At 40.8% G+C, this 18,306-nt stretch overlaps 1 protein-coding gene across 6 annotated transcripts in view; it reads right to left on the bottom strand.

Annotated features, from left to right (window-relative positions):
• Positions 1–18,306, bottom strand: part of TRPM3 (transient receptor potential cation channel subfamily M member 3) — a 2,946,644-nt gene that overhangs the window by 450,468 nt on the left and 2,477,870 nt on the right. For all 6 annotated transcript variants that reach the window (XM_044064372.1, XM_044064373.1, XM_044064374.1 and 3 more), the window contains one exon: positions 2,456–2,745. In XM_044064372.1, the coding sequence (XP_043920307.1) occupies positions 2,456–2,745 (290 nt within the window). The remainder of the gene's footprint in view (positions 1–2,455; positions 2,746–18,306) is intronic.

Genomic DNA, 18,306 nt, shown 5'->3' on the forward strand with positions numbered 1-18,306 from the left:
CCAGCTTCACCCTCTTCTCACCCCCCTAAAGGGCCCATCTCAATACCAAAAGATTGACAAATTCTCGTACTCATGGCCACACACGTAAAAAACACACTCTCCAAAGCTAAGAATACAGCATCCATGGGACCAGACAACATCCCGGGTTGTGTACTACATTAACTACAAAATGAACTGGCACCTCACCTAAGTGTCACATTTAATCATAGCCTCACCTCAGGCTTTGTGCCCAATGAGTGGCACACAGCTACAGTTATCCCACTCCACAAGGGGGGATCCTCCTTGGATCCCGGGAACTATCATCCCCTCAGTCTGAAGAGCCTGATCTGCAAAGCTATGGAACACAGTATCATGGAACTTATAAACAAAGACATTGGCAACCTTCAAACACTGGACCCCACCCAGTTTGGTTTCGTAAAGGTCTGATCTTGTCTCTTCAACCTGATTGACTTTTTCGAATCAGTTTCCAGTGCCATGGACGAGGGTAATATCTGGACATCGCCAAGGCCTTTGACACCATCCCCCATTCTGGAATCATAGATAAACTTACTAAGCTGGGCATTAATCCCTACATCACTCGATGAGTTGCCAACTGGCTTACTGACAGAACCCACACTGTAAAAGTAACTGACTCAAAAATCCAGCTCCAGACAAGTGACAAGTGGAGTACCTCAGGGTTCAGTCCTGGGACCGCTCTTGTCTGGCATCTACTTCTCTGAAGTACAGGCCAGCACTAAGGGACTCTGGCTAACAAAGTTTGCAGATGACTGCAAACTGGGAGCCATTATTGAATCCCCAAATGATGTGGATATTCTACAAAACAGCCTTACAGAAACAAAGAAAAAGAATAAATGAGCCACTCCAACACCTATTCAGGTCAAAGAAAGTCCACTTGCAGGCCTTACAGAAACAGATGCTTGGTGCCAGAGCCATGGGCTCAAGCCCAATGCCAAGAAATGTATAATTATCCCCTTTGGGAAAAGCCATGTACCCATGAATTACCACATAAGTGGCAGTACACTAAACACCGAAAGTGTGATAAGGGACTTAGAGGACACAGGTGGACAGTGGTCTCACCTTCGATAACCACATCACCACAACAGTCAGGAAATCCTTCTATGTGGCACACCTCATCACTAAGGGCTTTTCATCCAGAAAAAAGGAGGTCATTGTCCCACTGTACATATCCCTCATTAGACCCATTATAGAGTACAATGCCCCATTTGGTATGTACCTCACAAGACATCCGCAACAACTGGAAAGACCACAGAGATACCTCACTAAAAGTATCAAAGGCCTAAAGCAGATGCCCTATGCTGACCGTCTAAAAAAACTCCAGCTATACTCTGTCGCATATCACCTACTCAGAGGCGATCTCTGCTTAACATACAAGGCCATGTCAAACTCAGTGCTGTTGGACATGCTGCACTTAATGAAATCCCAATCCCTCAGAGCCACATGCTCTGGGGATCTAAACCTGGTCATTACAATGAACAAAACAAGCTGGAGGGATAGGTTCCTGACAAAGAGACTCCCCATACTCTGGAATAGACTGCCTATACATGTCAAGCTGAGCGCCTCTTTGGCTCTCTTCAAAAGGAACCTTGACCATTGGATGGGAGATAGGAAATTCACCCCAGGGATCATGCCAGTCACCCTGCTAGACAGGGGAACATGGGGAGTAAATATTCTGGGAATAAATAGCCAGGGAATTGTTATGGCTAGGCTTGTATAGGGCCTAGGGCCAATAGCCTAGTACCAACCTATGAACCTATGAACATTGGAATGTTTATGTTTCCCCTTAAATAAAACAGTAGTCACCAGCTCCCTCCACAGTTTACAAGTAATCAGCAATCTATAATTCCTATGACTCACTAAATGAAACAAAAGCTTTGTTTTTTTTTTCCCTAACGTGGAATATTTAATATTCAAGGAAATAGACTTTAAGCAGACTACATTGCAATCAAACAAGAAAACAATATTAACTAGGTAAACCAAAAACAATCATTTTTTCACATAAAATTTTGTTATATGCCAGAGGTAATTCAAATCGGTTTTCCTCGGAAAACTCTGGAATTTTTCCCCCCTTAAATGAAAATATTAGTTATCACCTCCTACAATTCTCAAGTAATCAACCTTCTCTAGTTCATGTGACTCACTTTAAAATAACAACCTGCAATAAAATAGCACACTGTAATCAATTATAATGAAAAACTTAATTATGTTAACAAAGATGTCTCCTTTTGTCACAGAGTCATACTAGGTATTTGCTTAAACATTTCCTATGGTACTTGCTATGGTACTTGTCATCCTTGTATAAACAAGTGCTTTTAACTATGTAAATGAAAAATGATCTCATATGTACATGGGTGCTTAAGAATGGTAAAATTAGATGAGCTTTTATTTCTTTTTTGTGAGCAGAAAGCTCTGGAAAATAATATAAATAGAAAGTAACCTGGAGTTATGGTTTAGCTCCTGTGATATGTCATCCACCATGTCATTTTCAGATGCCTCATGGGCCATTGCTTTGCACAGTTTGCAGGCCACCAGGGCCTTGGCCATGGCTTCCTCGCCATGTTGCCAGAAGAAAAGTGCCATCTTCTGCCTCTTCATGAGCACTGCCCACACCATCAGTTCATGGAATGGGAAAGGGAAGTGATTAATTTCTGGGTCATCCAGGTCAATGTCCACATCCTCTTCCTTCTTCTTTGTTGTTTTCCTGCCTCTCCGTAATTGTATATCATCCTGTCAAAAAAGAAAAACAAAAGAAATGCTAGTCCTACAGCACAGTCAGCTTGACTTTTTTATCAGTGCTTTAGGAAACCATCTTCTGTAACTGACATTCAAATACATTCTCAGGCAAGTAACACTGCCATACATGCTACTCATATAAGGCATTAAGCAATATGCAAGTACCACTCTTTGTGACCGGCAAATTTTTGCACAAAAGACTTACTGCTCATGATTTGAACACTTGGACTATAAAGCCAAGGCCTAAACTATATTTAAGCTTGAAGAGTATAGTTTCCCCACATTTATTTATATAAATAATTTCCTTTAGGAAAAATTCAGCATTTTGTGAAAGAGCTATTGAACATGAATCTGGTATAGAGATAAATTACAACAACTTTTAAGTAACAATTCTCTGCTATTTTTCTGTTTTTGAGCCAAAGTTTTTTTTTTTATAGTAAGCTTCCTAATTAGAATATTTTCCAAGAAATTGTCACTTTTAATGCATGAAAGAGCTTTAGTCTCAGCTAATATCTTATTTTGATACCCCTGCTACTACAACGACAGTAATGTCCTTGAGCCTTACATTGTGACTTTCAGTGCAGTAGCAACATTGCAATGCATAAGTCTCAGTGTACATTTGTATCTGAAAGAAGGAACTATTGGTGTCTGATGCTTGACACAGCATTTACTATGGTATTTTATATTATCCAATTAACAGTGATTTTATTTACATAAAAGGAAAATGATCTCAGACACACATGTTCTTGAAAATAGCAGAATTAGGGTATATAAGGTATGTGCCTATAAACTTATAGTGCATGGAGACCCTAATGTTTCAAGCTTTAACATACTATTTTTATCTCTGTTGAGGAAGTGAATACTTCACCTCCCACCTGAGAACACACTGTGCACCAGATGCAAGATTCAATAGCTCAGCACGCATCAGATGAAAGAAATGTCTTCAGTGGCCTTTAACTCAAAACCAGAGCACTAAGTTGCTGCAAAAAGAGTAAAAGGTTAAGTGCGTATTCTGACTGCAGAGACTAAGTCAGCAGAGCATGCCTTGAACTGAATGAGCTGCGTATGGTTTAAGCTGCCAGTAAATCAGCAGGAAGACCATGGTGAATGCATGAGCAAATGCACTGCCCACAAGGAGGGGATCAACTTATGCAGGACAGCTGATGCAAAAGAGGAACTCTTATTAGTATACCTTATCTCTGATCAGATGACAGACGTCTGAATGATGATATGGCTAAAAATAAGTGCAACAATACTTTGCATTAAGTCTGAATAAACACCTTAACGTGACATCATCATGAGGGTGACCAGATAAACTGAATAATAAGCTACTGGATCACCTTTCAAAACAGATATGTTTTCTAGGAATTTGTAAAAAAAATGAAAATAATCATGCAGTTTTACCAAGACTGTGTTTTCATTTAAAACTGGTGAAATGTGGCAGCTCTGGTACTTCTGGGTATTTTTAAAATAACTTTCAGTCTCATTTTCTTTCTTACTGACAGGTCGATAATACTCTTTCTCAACCTATTTGTCTGTACACTTATTGTGGAAAATAATACAGCCTACAAAGACACTTAGCAAAAAAGAATCTTACTTACAGTAGCACAAATGTTAGGCTGACAGTCTCTGTTTCTAGTTTGTTTCAAAAATTATAGTTACAAGAAGAAATTCTGTTATACAGAGAGGTGCTAAACATGGTTTCTTACCTCTTTATATAACTTTCTAACAACCTGTTTACCATTTTCATAGAATCTATGCACAACTGATAATGTTAAAGAAAAGAATAACACACATATGACTACTGAGTTGATATTCAAAATTCAAATATACTTATTAAGGCAGTACTGAATTTACTGGATCCACAAACGTCTCTTCCACAGGACTGGAATGTGGAGAGAACCAGAAAACTCTCAAGTTATAAACTGAATGTTAGAAGAGATGTTATCAGAGCTTAATCTACCTGCACTGTTTAATAGTAAATTAATATTAAATACCTTTCAACAGTTGTTCCATAAGACTAAAATGTCTGTATACACACTTCATTAACTCTTGGATATATCTATATAATGAAAATTTGGAAAAGGTCTTCAGAAATATTACAGCATTTACAGGTGAGCCTAAGAAGAGGTACCTGTTCTTTTATGAAAAGGCATTTACAAGTAAATGTCAGCTACACACTGCCTTAATGAACAAGCTTACACCAAATCCTTCTTAATTGTGACCATCGGCCTGAAAGGAAATAGAACGAAACAAACATAAGAAAATACTGGTCTTCTTTTGGGGGAATCATGTCTGTGTACCAACTCCAATATTGCTACACTTCAGAGTTCCCGAAAAACAAACTACTATGAAATGTAAATGTCGGATTTTTCAACAATTAAAGTTTTTTTTTTCAAAAATGCAGCAGAAATGTCATTTTTCAAATGCCATTTTGATGATGCGATCTACAACATTACTTAGCAGAATACATATCCTACCATATCCTAGTGCAGCTTGGATCTATGCATAGGATTGTCCCCTGTACAACTAATGGACGCATGGGTTCCCTCAAAGTATTTATGGCGTGAGCCTAGTTATTCTCATTAGGGGTAATATGTAATTATTGACCATGGGATGAGTAAGATCAATCTATAACCAAACAGGCTAGAGTATTTCTATCATAAAAAGGGAACCTGGCTAGGCTTAAAAGGGCCTCCAGTACCTACCTACGAATCTATGAATTCTCTAGAGTAACTGAAAATCTGACAGTGTCTGCTCCATCCACTTCAAAACCATTAGAAGTGGATGCTGCAGACTTTAGTCAGTTCAGAACAGGACACTTTTCCAGACTGAAGCTCCTCCTCTTGTCTATAATGCAATACATTCTACCCTTTCTTCATCCCACCCCACTCTGCTGTCTCTTTCTCTGTCCTTCCTCTCTTTTCTCCTGTCGTCTAAGTATTACTCCTCTTCTCTAAACACTACACCCCCACACTCTCCTAATACAGCTCAAACATCGTCTACTAAATCTTTTACTGCCCTACTCACTTTGAGCTTAGCCCTGACTGGCCATTCTCACTTTACCGCTTTGGAAGTACTGAATTCTTCTTAGCATTTACTGCATTAATCTGATCTTTATTCAGTTTTTCTAAATATTAATTTGTTTTCATTATGTATCAAACTTTGCGTGTGTGTGCATGCATGTATGTGTGAGATACACACACACACACACACACACACACACACACACACACACACACACACACACACACACATATATAGCTATATAGCTATACGTACTTTTAATATAATTTGTTTTGATTATGTATCATCAGAAATTTTTGGTTATCAAATGTATAGAAAATAAATAAAATTAAATTCATTCATTAATTCTTCTAGCTTTCTATTGCAACATTAGTAGCCTCTCCTACTAGGCCTGAACCTCTTCTACAGCAGGTTTTTCACATGAAGCACTACAGTTAGTCTGCACAGGTTACAAAATCTCCCTCTATTCTTTTAATTTCATGGTTTCTAATTATTTCTTGTTGGGAGAGAGGAGGGTTGCGAAAGTGATTATTGGATTTTGTCTGCATGTGGATGAAGGTATGGGTATGGAAAAGTTTTCTGACTTAAAGAAGTATAATTCATGCTGACATAAAACTCAGCCTCAGAACAGGTACATCCTATGTATTTTATTTTCGGGTGTAAAACATCTGATCACTGATTGTGAGATCTGCAAAGTATTCAACAAGAGAACTGTTCATTTCTGAAACAAGTTAATTCTTAATAGTTTGCTCCCTGAAGCTGCCTCTGCTAATGGAGATCCCTCCCCTTCTTAAGTGTATTGGTTTCCTACTCCTGGATAGCCCTCCCTTCCCAAGGGTCTAAGGCCCCTACCCCAAAGTTTTCCAAACCCACATATAAAGGGAAGCATCATAAAAGGAAAGGAGTTTCCTGAGTGAGGCTCCTATAGGGAAATGACCCCCCATTCCCCCCAAAGAACCTAGTGCACAGGAAAAGTCTAGCTTTCCATTTAGTGACTGATATGTTTAAACTGATGGTTATTGTGGTGAAAGAGCAGCTACCTAGGATAGGTAAGCAGGATGGTATTTCTTCCCTCTATGATGCAGAAAGGAGAATGTTTTCCTGCTCTAGACCTCTGTCTGCCATGCCTATCAGATCAGGTAAGTCAACTGCCTCTTCTCATTTTCACCATATTACTGTTGATTTTGATTATGACAAAATGAAGGCCTAGGTGTGAATAAAAATGAATTTGCTCACCTCCCCCTCTATTGCAAGTGTAGAATTGGAACCTCTCACTTTAACCTGCTTTTCTGAAGCCTTCTTGTTTGGTCCCTATTTTGGCCCTGAGATTAACAAGATCATTGAGTACTGCAAGAACAAGAATAAAAATATGTTATGTGCATTGGTTCTTTGGTGCTAGCTGCAGGTTTTGATTTGGGACTGCATTGTGTCGCATTAATACCTTCCATTTTGACACTGCCATCATTGTCATTAGTTCTGGTATAGAACAGGGCCACCTTTCCTTTCAGACCCATGATATGGGGTTGGAACATAAATGACTATTTTTAGACTGATGCTCTCAGTGCTATTTTTATTCTGCAACCTCAAAAAAGACTGAGTCATTAGCATTAAGGGGTTTGGAGCCAATCTCAGTTCCAAGGACCCTCTTGGTGCCACCATAGGTCATGGTTGACCAATCATGACTCAGACCTTTCAGTGCAGATGGCCAGAATTCTGAGGGGATTCTCCATATCAATCATGTCATCAATGTTGTAGTCTTCTCAGTGTGACTCTCCCTTTGTGCTTGCATCATGACTGGCTTTCATTCAAGAATCAAATTTGTTTGCAGCTGCAGACGATTGGGTTTCCTGATGTAGTGCTTGATGAAAAAATGAGCAAGATACAGGAAAGATTGCCTGAAGATGGTGACATTGATTCTGAGTTTGTCAACCAGACAGCTACTATTTTGTTGATTAGCAGTCTCACTATGTTGATGGTGCATAATGCCACAAATGGTGCAATGAGGGCTGCGGGCTCCACAGTTGCTATGTTCTATTATCACTGGTTGTGCTTTACTTCCTTTGTTGAGACATCCTTTGTGAACACCAATTTCAGTAACACTAACCTTTTCAGGCCATTTCTTTTCAGCCTCCAATACCTCTTTGTGGGACAGCAGCAGCAAAAAGGCCAGCAGTCTGTGAGAAACCATAACGGTAAATGCAACTTCCAGAATAGACACCCACTTAGGGGGTAGGAACTCTTAGCTCAGATAAGGATACTGTGGCTCTTCTTCTGGTGAGTCACCAAGGCAGTAGAGTCTGTGAAGGCTTGCCTAATTGTTTCATTATGATGGCAGTTGGGGGTCAATTGTCCCTCCATCTGTCCACATGGCTGGCAATGACACAGGACAAATGAATTCAGGCTATTATATCAAAAGGCTATAAAGTCCTTTTCTATACTCTCACAAGCCTCACACGCTGCACTCCTTCCCACTACCAGAAGCTCTACCCCATCAGGAGCATACACTGAGAAAAAAGGTGCAAAACTTTCTTCAAAAAAGGGACATATTTAATTATGGCCAAATTTATATTGAAAGCCAAATAGAACCATACAGGTTCCACCTAACCAGAAAGGATCCAGCTATTATCTTCAAAAAATTCAAGGACTTCAAGAAATTCTAGGTCTCAGTAGTTTCAATGAATTTATTCTAAAACAAAAGTTCTGGTTGGTTTCAGTGCAATAGATTTTTCCCTGTATGCCAAAGATGAGACTAGATGTACTGGACTTTTAGGATGCCTGCTTGCACAAAATGTAGTAAGACAGTCAAGAAGATCCATACTGTTTCAGGTCAGTCAGCCATTTTCAATGTCAAGCCCAATTGTTTGATCTCACCTCATGCCCCAGGGATTTCACCAAATGTATGGTTGTGGTTGCAGCAAATCAGAGGCTGTAAGGGGCCAAGGTACTCTCACATCTCACTGTCTGGTTCCCAGCTGCATCAAACAATGGAAGATCTAATTTTACCACAGGAGTCTTTAAATTGTTACATTCCTTAGACAGTGCCAGTAAACACTACCAAGTCCTACATGCAGCCCTCACAGATTCTCACTTTTGTATACCGCGCTCTGGACACAAACATTTGTAAAGTCAGCCTTCAGTCAGGGAGCATTCGCCTTTTGAGTGGATAGTCCCCCTGATTCAGTTCCTGCAGCCTTTTGCCAAATGCATAGTGATCATGATTTTTCTGATTCCTTACATAAGATACCACATGAAGGTGTTACAGCTAACCCCTTTTAGGAATAAATGGTCTCCTTCTGGATCAGGTAATCATTTTTAAAGCCTACAAGAAACATTCCAGTCTGATGGCTGTCCACTCCCAGCATTTTACTGGGCAGTCCCTTCCATTTTCACTCCCAATAAATATCTGACACCACAGATACATCAAATGAGAGGTGAGGAACATTTTCAGGGCTATCTGTCTGAAGATAAAGGCCATTCTGTACATCAATGTCATGGAAATGAGGGGAGTCATCACCTAGCAGTTTTTGCATTACCCCTACCCAAGGAAGCAGTTGCCACCCATAGTGAAGATCTGACTGCTGTGTGGTATCCATAGCCAGGGAAGGGGGACAGGCACACTCCTATCCCCTAAGTCAAAAAAATATGACGATGCAGAATGTGCTGAAATGTGCTATCTCTGCAAACTGCTTTCAGATTGAAACTCACAGTCCCACAGAAGCCAACTCTCTTGTGGACAGGCTCAGCAGATATTTGTTAATATTTTAGTAGTGGCACCTCAGCATGACAATGGCACTGAAACTCTTCCATCACTGAAGAGGCCTTACCATAATCTGTCTGCATCCCTGACTGACACCAACTGTCAATTCTACCCCCTACCTACCCACTTCAGGGATGCAACTCACAGATAATCTAGTCCAGAGACAGCCTCCATGAGTTATTTATGCATTTCCTTACTTTTCTTTTATAACCAAATTTATATGGAAAGCCAAAAAGATCAAGTCCAGGGTCACTCTCATAGCCCTATTTCTGCCTTTACAACTGTGAATTTCTGTGGCTTCATCACCTGGAGCAGCTTTTGTGCCTTAAAAATTTTAGGTCCCTCTTGACTTAACTGGCAAGCTTCATGCCCTCAACTAACTGAATAATTTTTGCTGTTCCACAGCTGGCCATTGATATCCTTTACTCTTCTGGAATCATTTGACTTCTTACCTCTGCACAGAAGGTAACTACAAGGAAAAAGAATAAGAGCACATTTATTAAATTCATGATATGGGCCACTTCCAGTGGGGTGAACCACTTTCAGATCCAGTTTCTATCATCCTGGATTATCTTTCTCACATTTTTGATAGATGTTTTACATATTCCTCCATTAAACTCCATGTGTCCTATTTGTAACTTTAAGCAAAGGTGCATAACTCTTTTCTAGCTGCTTTACAGGTAGGTAAAGCTTACCAACGAAACACACAAATCAGCACCAGCACCTTGCATTTATCGAAGATCTGGTACCTCAGCAACTCGCCTTCATGGATCAAAGAAATAAAGTTCTACACAGCCTTTTATACTTCAACAAATAGCAATTAATCAATGTACTGATTATATTACTACTTAATTCAATATTTAATCAGATTGCACAGTTAAACACATATGCAACAGAGCATAGTATAAAAAGTCTCCATTAAATGTATTAATAAACAAAAAATAGCATCAGTAACATTTTACATTAAATACTATATTAAATACTAATCTCTTGATTTGGACCCAAGGGAGATAATGTTTGATATTTAGAAATCATCTTAGTTTCCAGCTGTAATAATTTAGCAACAAAATCGTCCCCTCTGGGCAAAAGGGGTATGGCAAGTACACTAAAAAATAAATCAGAAATGGAGCCACCATGCTTTTCACAAAAATGTTTTGCTAAAGGACTTAGATGGTTATATTTCCTCACATCTCTCAAATGTTCAAGGATGCGGATCCTAACCATACGTTTAGTCTGCCTAATGTACAGTTTGGGTTCTGAACAATTACACCCCAAAATGTATACCACCCCAGTTGAACTACAGTTAAATGAGTACTTTGAGACAAATAGTTTTCCATTGATAGAATAACCTGATACATTTTTAACTTTGTCACACACACTGCAATGCCCACAAGGAAACGTTCCAACCAACGCATCTGTGCTAATATTCGATACAAGGTCATAATTATTTCCTTCAAATTTTTTCCTCTAGAAAAGGAAAAGGTAATAGCTTTCAGAAATAAATCACCAATATTTGGATCCTCAGTAATCTTTTAACAATACTAATTAATATCTCCGAAAAAGTATAAAATCTAGTGACAAAATACATTTTCTCATTATTATTATTCTTCAAAGCAAATGGAGTACTTGTTTCCCTATTCCTGTTTTTCTTTTGCATCCTTTTAGTAACACCCCCAATTACACTTTGCTTTGAGCATTTAAGCATTTCATCACTATACCCTCTCATTTTTAATCTCATTTCAACTTTGGTCAATTCCATTATTTTCAAGTTAGTATCACTCGTACGATCATAAATACTTTTGAACTCCTCATAAGGAAGGGAGTCCAACAAATGCCCAGGATACATACTGGCTGCATGCAAAAACATATTCACAGACATTTCCTTCCTATATGGCCTGTATCCAATCATTGTACCATCACCATATAGTGTGACATCCAAAAAAATTCATCTTTTTTCTGTTTAGTTCATAACAGAACATTAAGCCATGTTCATTATTATTTAATGTATCAAAAAATTCCAAAAATTCCTTAAATCACCAGTACAAATAAGAATAAGGTCATCTATGTATTTCTTATAAAATATAACCCTATTTTTATAAAAATGGGTAGGATACACAAATTTCCTTTCAAAATAATCCATATACAGTACAGCATACATGGGGGCAAAAGATACCCCTATAGCAGTACCCTTGAGTTGCAAAAAGAATTGTCTTTCAAATACAAAATAATTATGAGTCAAACAAAATTCCAGTAAACACGTCAAAAAAGCTGTCTGGGGGTCCTTGCCCATTCCATTCATCACAACCTCAAGACCCCATCTGTGTATGATATTGGTGTACAAAGATTTCACATCTATAGACACTCAGTAATAGTCTTCCTGCAATTCCATATCTCTAACACCATTCAACAACTCCTGAGTGTTAAAAATATGTGCAGGGACTTTACTCAAATATTTTTTTCAGTTGAAAATCAAGAAATTTTCCCACATGACTCAAATAAGAGCCAACACTAGATATGATAGGCTTTCCAGGTGGTTTAACCAGATCCTTATGGATCTTCGTTAATGCATAAATCACAGGTATCACAGGTATTTTGATAAACAATTTATTAACATCACCTCTATCAAAAAAAAAAAACAGACATTCTCCCTTTTCCAATAGTTCTCATAATTCTGCATTATACCTTTCCACAGGATTACTTGTTGTGTGTCTTTGATGATACCCAATTTTATGGACATTCACGCTTACTACTCTCCCCTTACCCCTCCTTTAGCACTGCTGCTGATGTTAGTCACCTTCAAAGATACCTGTGGAGAGCCCTCCATCATGTAAGCTCCATGACGTGTGCCATAAATGGGGAACAATGTAGCAGCAGTAACTATGTAGATATGGGTTTGAATCTCATCTGTGGCAAGTGTTTGTGTGTGTACATATGTATGTTTGTACCTCAAAGAATTTGGCCCCAGTACACATCTCAGACTCTGAGTTTAGCAGTCCTGCAGATATCATCCACCTTAGAAGTACCTGTTGCCAGCCCTAAACCATGTCATGTCAGTGGTGCATGTGGTAAATGCATAACATAATTGTCCATAAAGATTGTTAGATAGAGGTTTGAACCACACCCCTGGCAAATGTAAATGTATGTGTAGGGTAAAATTCTTTTTGGGATCTCTCACCCACTACATCATCCAATGCCAGTATTTACAAGGGATGGTAATGTTCCTCACCTTAGAAGTACCTTAGGACAGCATCCATCCTATAAGCTCTGTGCCGCATGCAATACATGTGGTATATTATAGTAGCAATACATAGCTAGGTAGGGGTTTGAATCTCAGTACTGGCAAGTGTGTGTGTCTGTCATCAATATCCCGTATGGAGGCTGCTGTGTTTGTGTAATAACAGGATCATTTTGGGGTGGTCTTTGCTAAATTATTATGTTGAGGACCTAGTATATGTCACAATGACCACCTTACAAGGACAACAGATGTCAAACACTGGAGAGGCTGGTGTAGACAATCCATAGCCCTACATGTGACATTATGGATTGGTGAACAATATAGGCAACCCTTCTATTACTCAGAGAACACTCTCCACCCACGTCTCATTCACTAACACACTTGGCTAGGCAACAACCACTATATTGGTAGTTCCCTGCATATTGCCTCACAGATAGCAACCACAGTGTGATTGCAGTGGACTACATGCCTGTTGACCACAACAGTACCACTGACATCAGAAAGTACTATGATGTGTTATAGCTCCTGACTGTGTGTTATCCAGCAAGTAAAAGGACATGGCACCCTGTTCCATACCTGAAGTAGGCAAATAAATGCTTACAGTGGCCCTTTTGCTATGTTCCTCACTAGACGCCTGCAACAACTGTAGAGTCTGCAAATGTAACCCACAAAGGGAATACTATGCCTTATACACATGCCCAGTATGGACAGATGCCACTAACTGCATTGAATACCTGTATTATGCTGTCAATGTAGGTGCAAGCACAACCTCAGTTACATAGCCAGGTCTCACCAAATGAGGTTAGGAATGCTACATCAGAAGATAAAAATCTGTCCACACAACATGCCCCAGAGACCTCAAGTACACTTCCACACATCACAGAACATTTGTCTGGGACATGTGCACAACCCAGACACTGTCCATGTTATGGAATATAGATCACATACATGGGAAGCAATGCACATCACTGGCCACCCACAATAGTAACCCAGATGAGTGGATGGTGAATACAATGCCCACCGCTGGGGACCATTCCAGGGACCACACCCCTGAGCCACACTGGAGACTATTTATTGTCATGTGGCCTGATGCCAAGGTATTCCCTTTGCCTAGCCTTGTACAGCCTTCAGGCCCATTCACCTGCTAGACACCTGTGAAGCAATAAACCTATGCATCTCAGTACTGGCAAGTGTGTGTCTGTGTGCGTGTGTGTGTGTGTGTATTTGTGTGTGTGTGTGTGTGTGTGTGTGTGTGTGTGTGTGTGTGTGTGTGTGTGTGTGTGTGTGTGTGTGTGTGTGTGTGTGTGTGTGTGTGTGTGTGTGTGGAGATGAATGATTTTGAAGCCATTCACATCACACTCACTACACCTCCCATTGCCCTACTTTAGCACGCCTGCTGATGTCATTCACTTTGAAATAACCCTTTGGCATTGTTTCATCCCTTTAAGCTCCATGGCACTTGTGATAACTGTGTAATACTGTAATGCAGCAAACTAGTTAGGTAGGAGTTCTAATCTTGATCCTACCAACTGTGGTAATGTGTGTGTCTTCATTGAGAACTGATTTTGCGGACATTCACACTTACTACACTAACTTTACCCCTCCTTTAGCACTGTTGCTGATGTCAGTCACCTTCAAAGATACCTTTGGACAGCTCTTCAGCATGTAAGCTCCATGGCACATGCAATAACTGCATAACACTGTAATAGCAATACATACTCAGGTTGGGGGTTGAAACTCAGTACTGGTAAGTGTGTGATTGTGTGTGTGTCATCAGTATCCTGTTGGGGTGATTGTATAATGACAATATCCATTGCAGTGTGGGTTTTGCTACATCATTATATTAAGGACCTATATGTTCCAATGTCCACATTACAAGGCCAACAGTTTTCAAACACTGTAGAGGTTGTTGTAGGCAATCCTCAGCCATAAATGTGTACAGCCATGTGCAATTACTATGTGACAGTATGGATTAGTAAACAATATAGGCAACTGTTATAATACCCAGATACCACTCTCCACCCACGGATCATACACAAACACGCTTGGCTCTTACACTCTAACTCCCTTCCTTTCTTACTTTGTCTCTGTCTCGCTCTCTCTCTCCCTCTCTTGTGGATGTGGAAAAGTACATCTGTTTTGCATAGGCAGCAGCTTGAGTTTTGTAAGTAGTGTTCATGATCAGCTGATGGCCTGTGCACAAATTGCAGTCCCCCACTTGCTAATTGCATGTGGAACAGCTGTGGTATCATTCCTGTACGCAATTGCATGGAAACACACTTCTATAACTAAGCACTTCATGTGGGTGTTGGCCATTTTCCTTCACAGTGAGCAGGATGTCATGTGGGTGTCTGATAAACAGCATAACAGAGGGTAGTTGGAAATACCTCTTACAGCATACACTGTGGAGACAGGCCAACAAACAGGAGGGGGATGTTCCAGACATGGAGACAAAATGTAAGTATTGCTGTTCGACATTTGAAGTAATGGTTTAACAGGGTTTGTGTGGATATGGCTGTTCTACATGATTTAAAGTCTGGCATGACAGTGTTATGTGGTTGAGAAAACTCTCATCTGTAGGGCTATCTGCAGACTGGCCAGTGTTTGGAGTCTTACATGTGGTGTGTTACTCACACATTTCCTATCTTTAGAAATACAGTAGCATACTCTGATGATTGCAGTCAGTACATGGTGACATCCATGTGAGTTACTGACTTCATATCCCTCAGAAGAGATATGTCACAACAAACCCTGATACATACATTATGGAGACCACAATCAGTCAGTGTTAATAACAGCTATAATGCATCATGGCTGGACAGCTACAACCTCTGACATGTAAGCATTAAACATTCCAGCTTTAAACATGTTAAACAGCATTACATTGCTAAACCTTAGCACATTCACCCTGTGCATCAGAACCATATTAGCATGTCCCTGCATCAGCGGTATGGATGACAGGGATATGGCACAGGTATCATCATATGCACAGGGTTTATTGTGGGTTTGCCAAAGACCTAGGCTGAGCCATTTGGTTGACATCATGTGTGTGTGTTAGGGGGTTCTTTGTCAATTGGGCTGTGCAGATGTGGTGTGTGTAGGTATGGAGGTTCCCTAGCTATGTTGGTGATGTGTGTGTGTGTGTGTGTGTGTGTGTATGTATACACACAGTTCTGCCATGTGGCTGCCTTATACAGGGGTTTGTTGGACAGCTGCAGACCATAAATGGCAGGGTGTACAGTTCACCGTGTCCTGCCACAGACACAGAAACTGTGCCTGCTAGGTGTTCCATGGGCACTACCAGGTAGAAGCCCAGATATGTTACTCTCCCCTGATGATGACAAATGTCCACTGGATCCACGTCCCTGTTGGGTCCGTCCAGGACCACATGCATGTGGCCTGCTGTGTTGTGGTGTGGACAGCATTCCCCTGCAGTGCTGGTACTGTCACTATGGGAGTCGCTGTAACTTGTTGCACATCCACATAGACCTCCACCTGTTAGTGTTGCTGACCTACATCCATGTGGCTAACGCCCTACATGCAACATATGTTCTAACACAGACACCACACAATCAAGGATTCCCACCATCTCACCCAACCGTCTATCCAGAACCTCTGCAAAATAATGGTGGGCACCTGCATGATCACGGATGTTGTCAAGTACAGCAGAATGTGTAACCCTCTGGAGCCTCAGACTCTGTCTGGTGTAAAATTCCATACGTGCTTATGCCTATATGATGGCCTGAAACATGCTTCGGGTGACACCCACTGTGGTACTTCTACCAGGGGCATGATGGCCAGCAGCCCTCCTATGAGCACCCCTTTATATCTGCCTGTGTGGTACCTCACCGGTCATCTGGCTATGGCTGCTGTGTACAGACACACTTGCCATAGTCCCCACACTGTCCTGTCCCATGCTACCACCCACCAACTGTCCCTCATCTATGGCCACTGTTGATGGGGTATGTATAGGCATTGTGACTGTGTGCGAGGATGGAGGGGATAAAACTGGGATGTCAAATGATGGCACAGCTTCAGCCCCTGACAACCCCGCCTATGCCTCACCATACCTATCATCATTGTCAGAGTCTGTATAGACACTAACATCAGTTTTCCTGCAGGGGGGACCCACCACCTGTGAGGAGAAAACAAAAAATGTAATTTAAGACCTGTATTGCTTACCTCTACACGCACACACGCACACACACACATACACGCACACACACACACACACACACACACACACACACACACACACACACACACACACACACACACACACACACACACACACACACACACACACACACACACACACACACACACACTTACAGGTGAGGTGGCACAAAGATATTACACAGATCTCTCATTACCCAACAATCAACATGGATGGCATATGGCACTCAACAGCATGCACTGCAGCTATACTCAATCCTTGTTACCAACATTATACATGTCATTGATGCATGTGTTGTGTTAGTAGGTGATGCTCCTTCCCCTGGAACACACTGCACCCATGTACAGAGTATTGTTGTGCACCTGTACAGCACCCTGGCATGTACTGTGCTCCATGCCTCATGAGTGTATACACCATTGCTGAATGTGTATATGTGTGACAGTTATGTTTGCTCTGTTGCTCACAGCCCCTATGTGTTTGTCTGACACATACCTGGGATGATATGAGGACTGTGTCAATAGTTAATGCCTGACCTCTGATTTGCAGATCTCATCATCAGCAGTGCATGTATGAGCAATAAAATCTGATTACACTGACAACCTTCAAAGCTTACTGTGAATATGAGGAGAGTACACACCCTTGTTGACATACCAGTCTCTTCCATGATATGCAGTGGGGCCACAATACTGCATATGGTAACATTACACACACCTGATAGGTGACATATGACCTGTGCAGTCAAATGCAGTATCAAACAAATGTGTTAGTCATGCAGATGCTGATTGAGATACATACAATATGTGGGTTGTATAAGTGTGCACACCCTTAACACAATGGTTTGTTGCAGCACATGTTAAGTGAACTACAGCAGTCACTATTCTTGGAAGGGGTATACTATCATGCCCCATCTTCACTTGCCATTATTTGGTCACTCCGCCCAACAAATGTCCCCCAACTCGGCTGGATTGCAAGGTCAGCTCATGTGCACAGCCCTTGGAGGTCACATAGTGTATTCACTATTGCTGTGGAGTCAGGGTTATGTCTGGCACAATTCATGACATTGATTGTGTTCAGATACAGCTATTCTTAGCGAGCTTTGGATGTATGGTTCATTTCACTGTTGTGTTTCAGGATGAGACCCCTCCCCGTGCTCAGCCTTATTGCAGATGCTTGACAACTATGGGCCACACATGAGTGTCATTTTGTAGTGTTCCAAATTCAGAACGCCATGTCTACCGGCATAGTTCCTGCTAATGAATAGCAAACCTAAAGGTGTACACTGGCACCAGCAAGGAAAAATGGGGATGGTGGGCCTGAGGTGGTGTGAGGTTTTGCTTGGGCACCACATGTATCTTTATT

The sequence above is a fragment of the Protopterus annectens genome, chromosome 2.part2 (assembly GCF_019279795.1).
Source record: "Protopterus annectens isolate FY-2018-M chromosome 2.part2, PAN1.0, whole genome shotgun sequence".
NCBI lineage: Eukaryota > Metazoa > Chordata > Ceratodontiformes > Protopteridae > Protopterus > Protopterus annectens.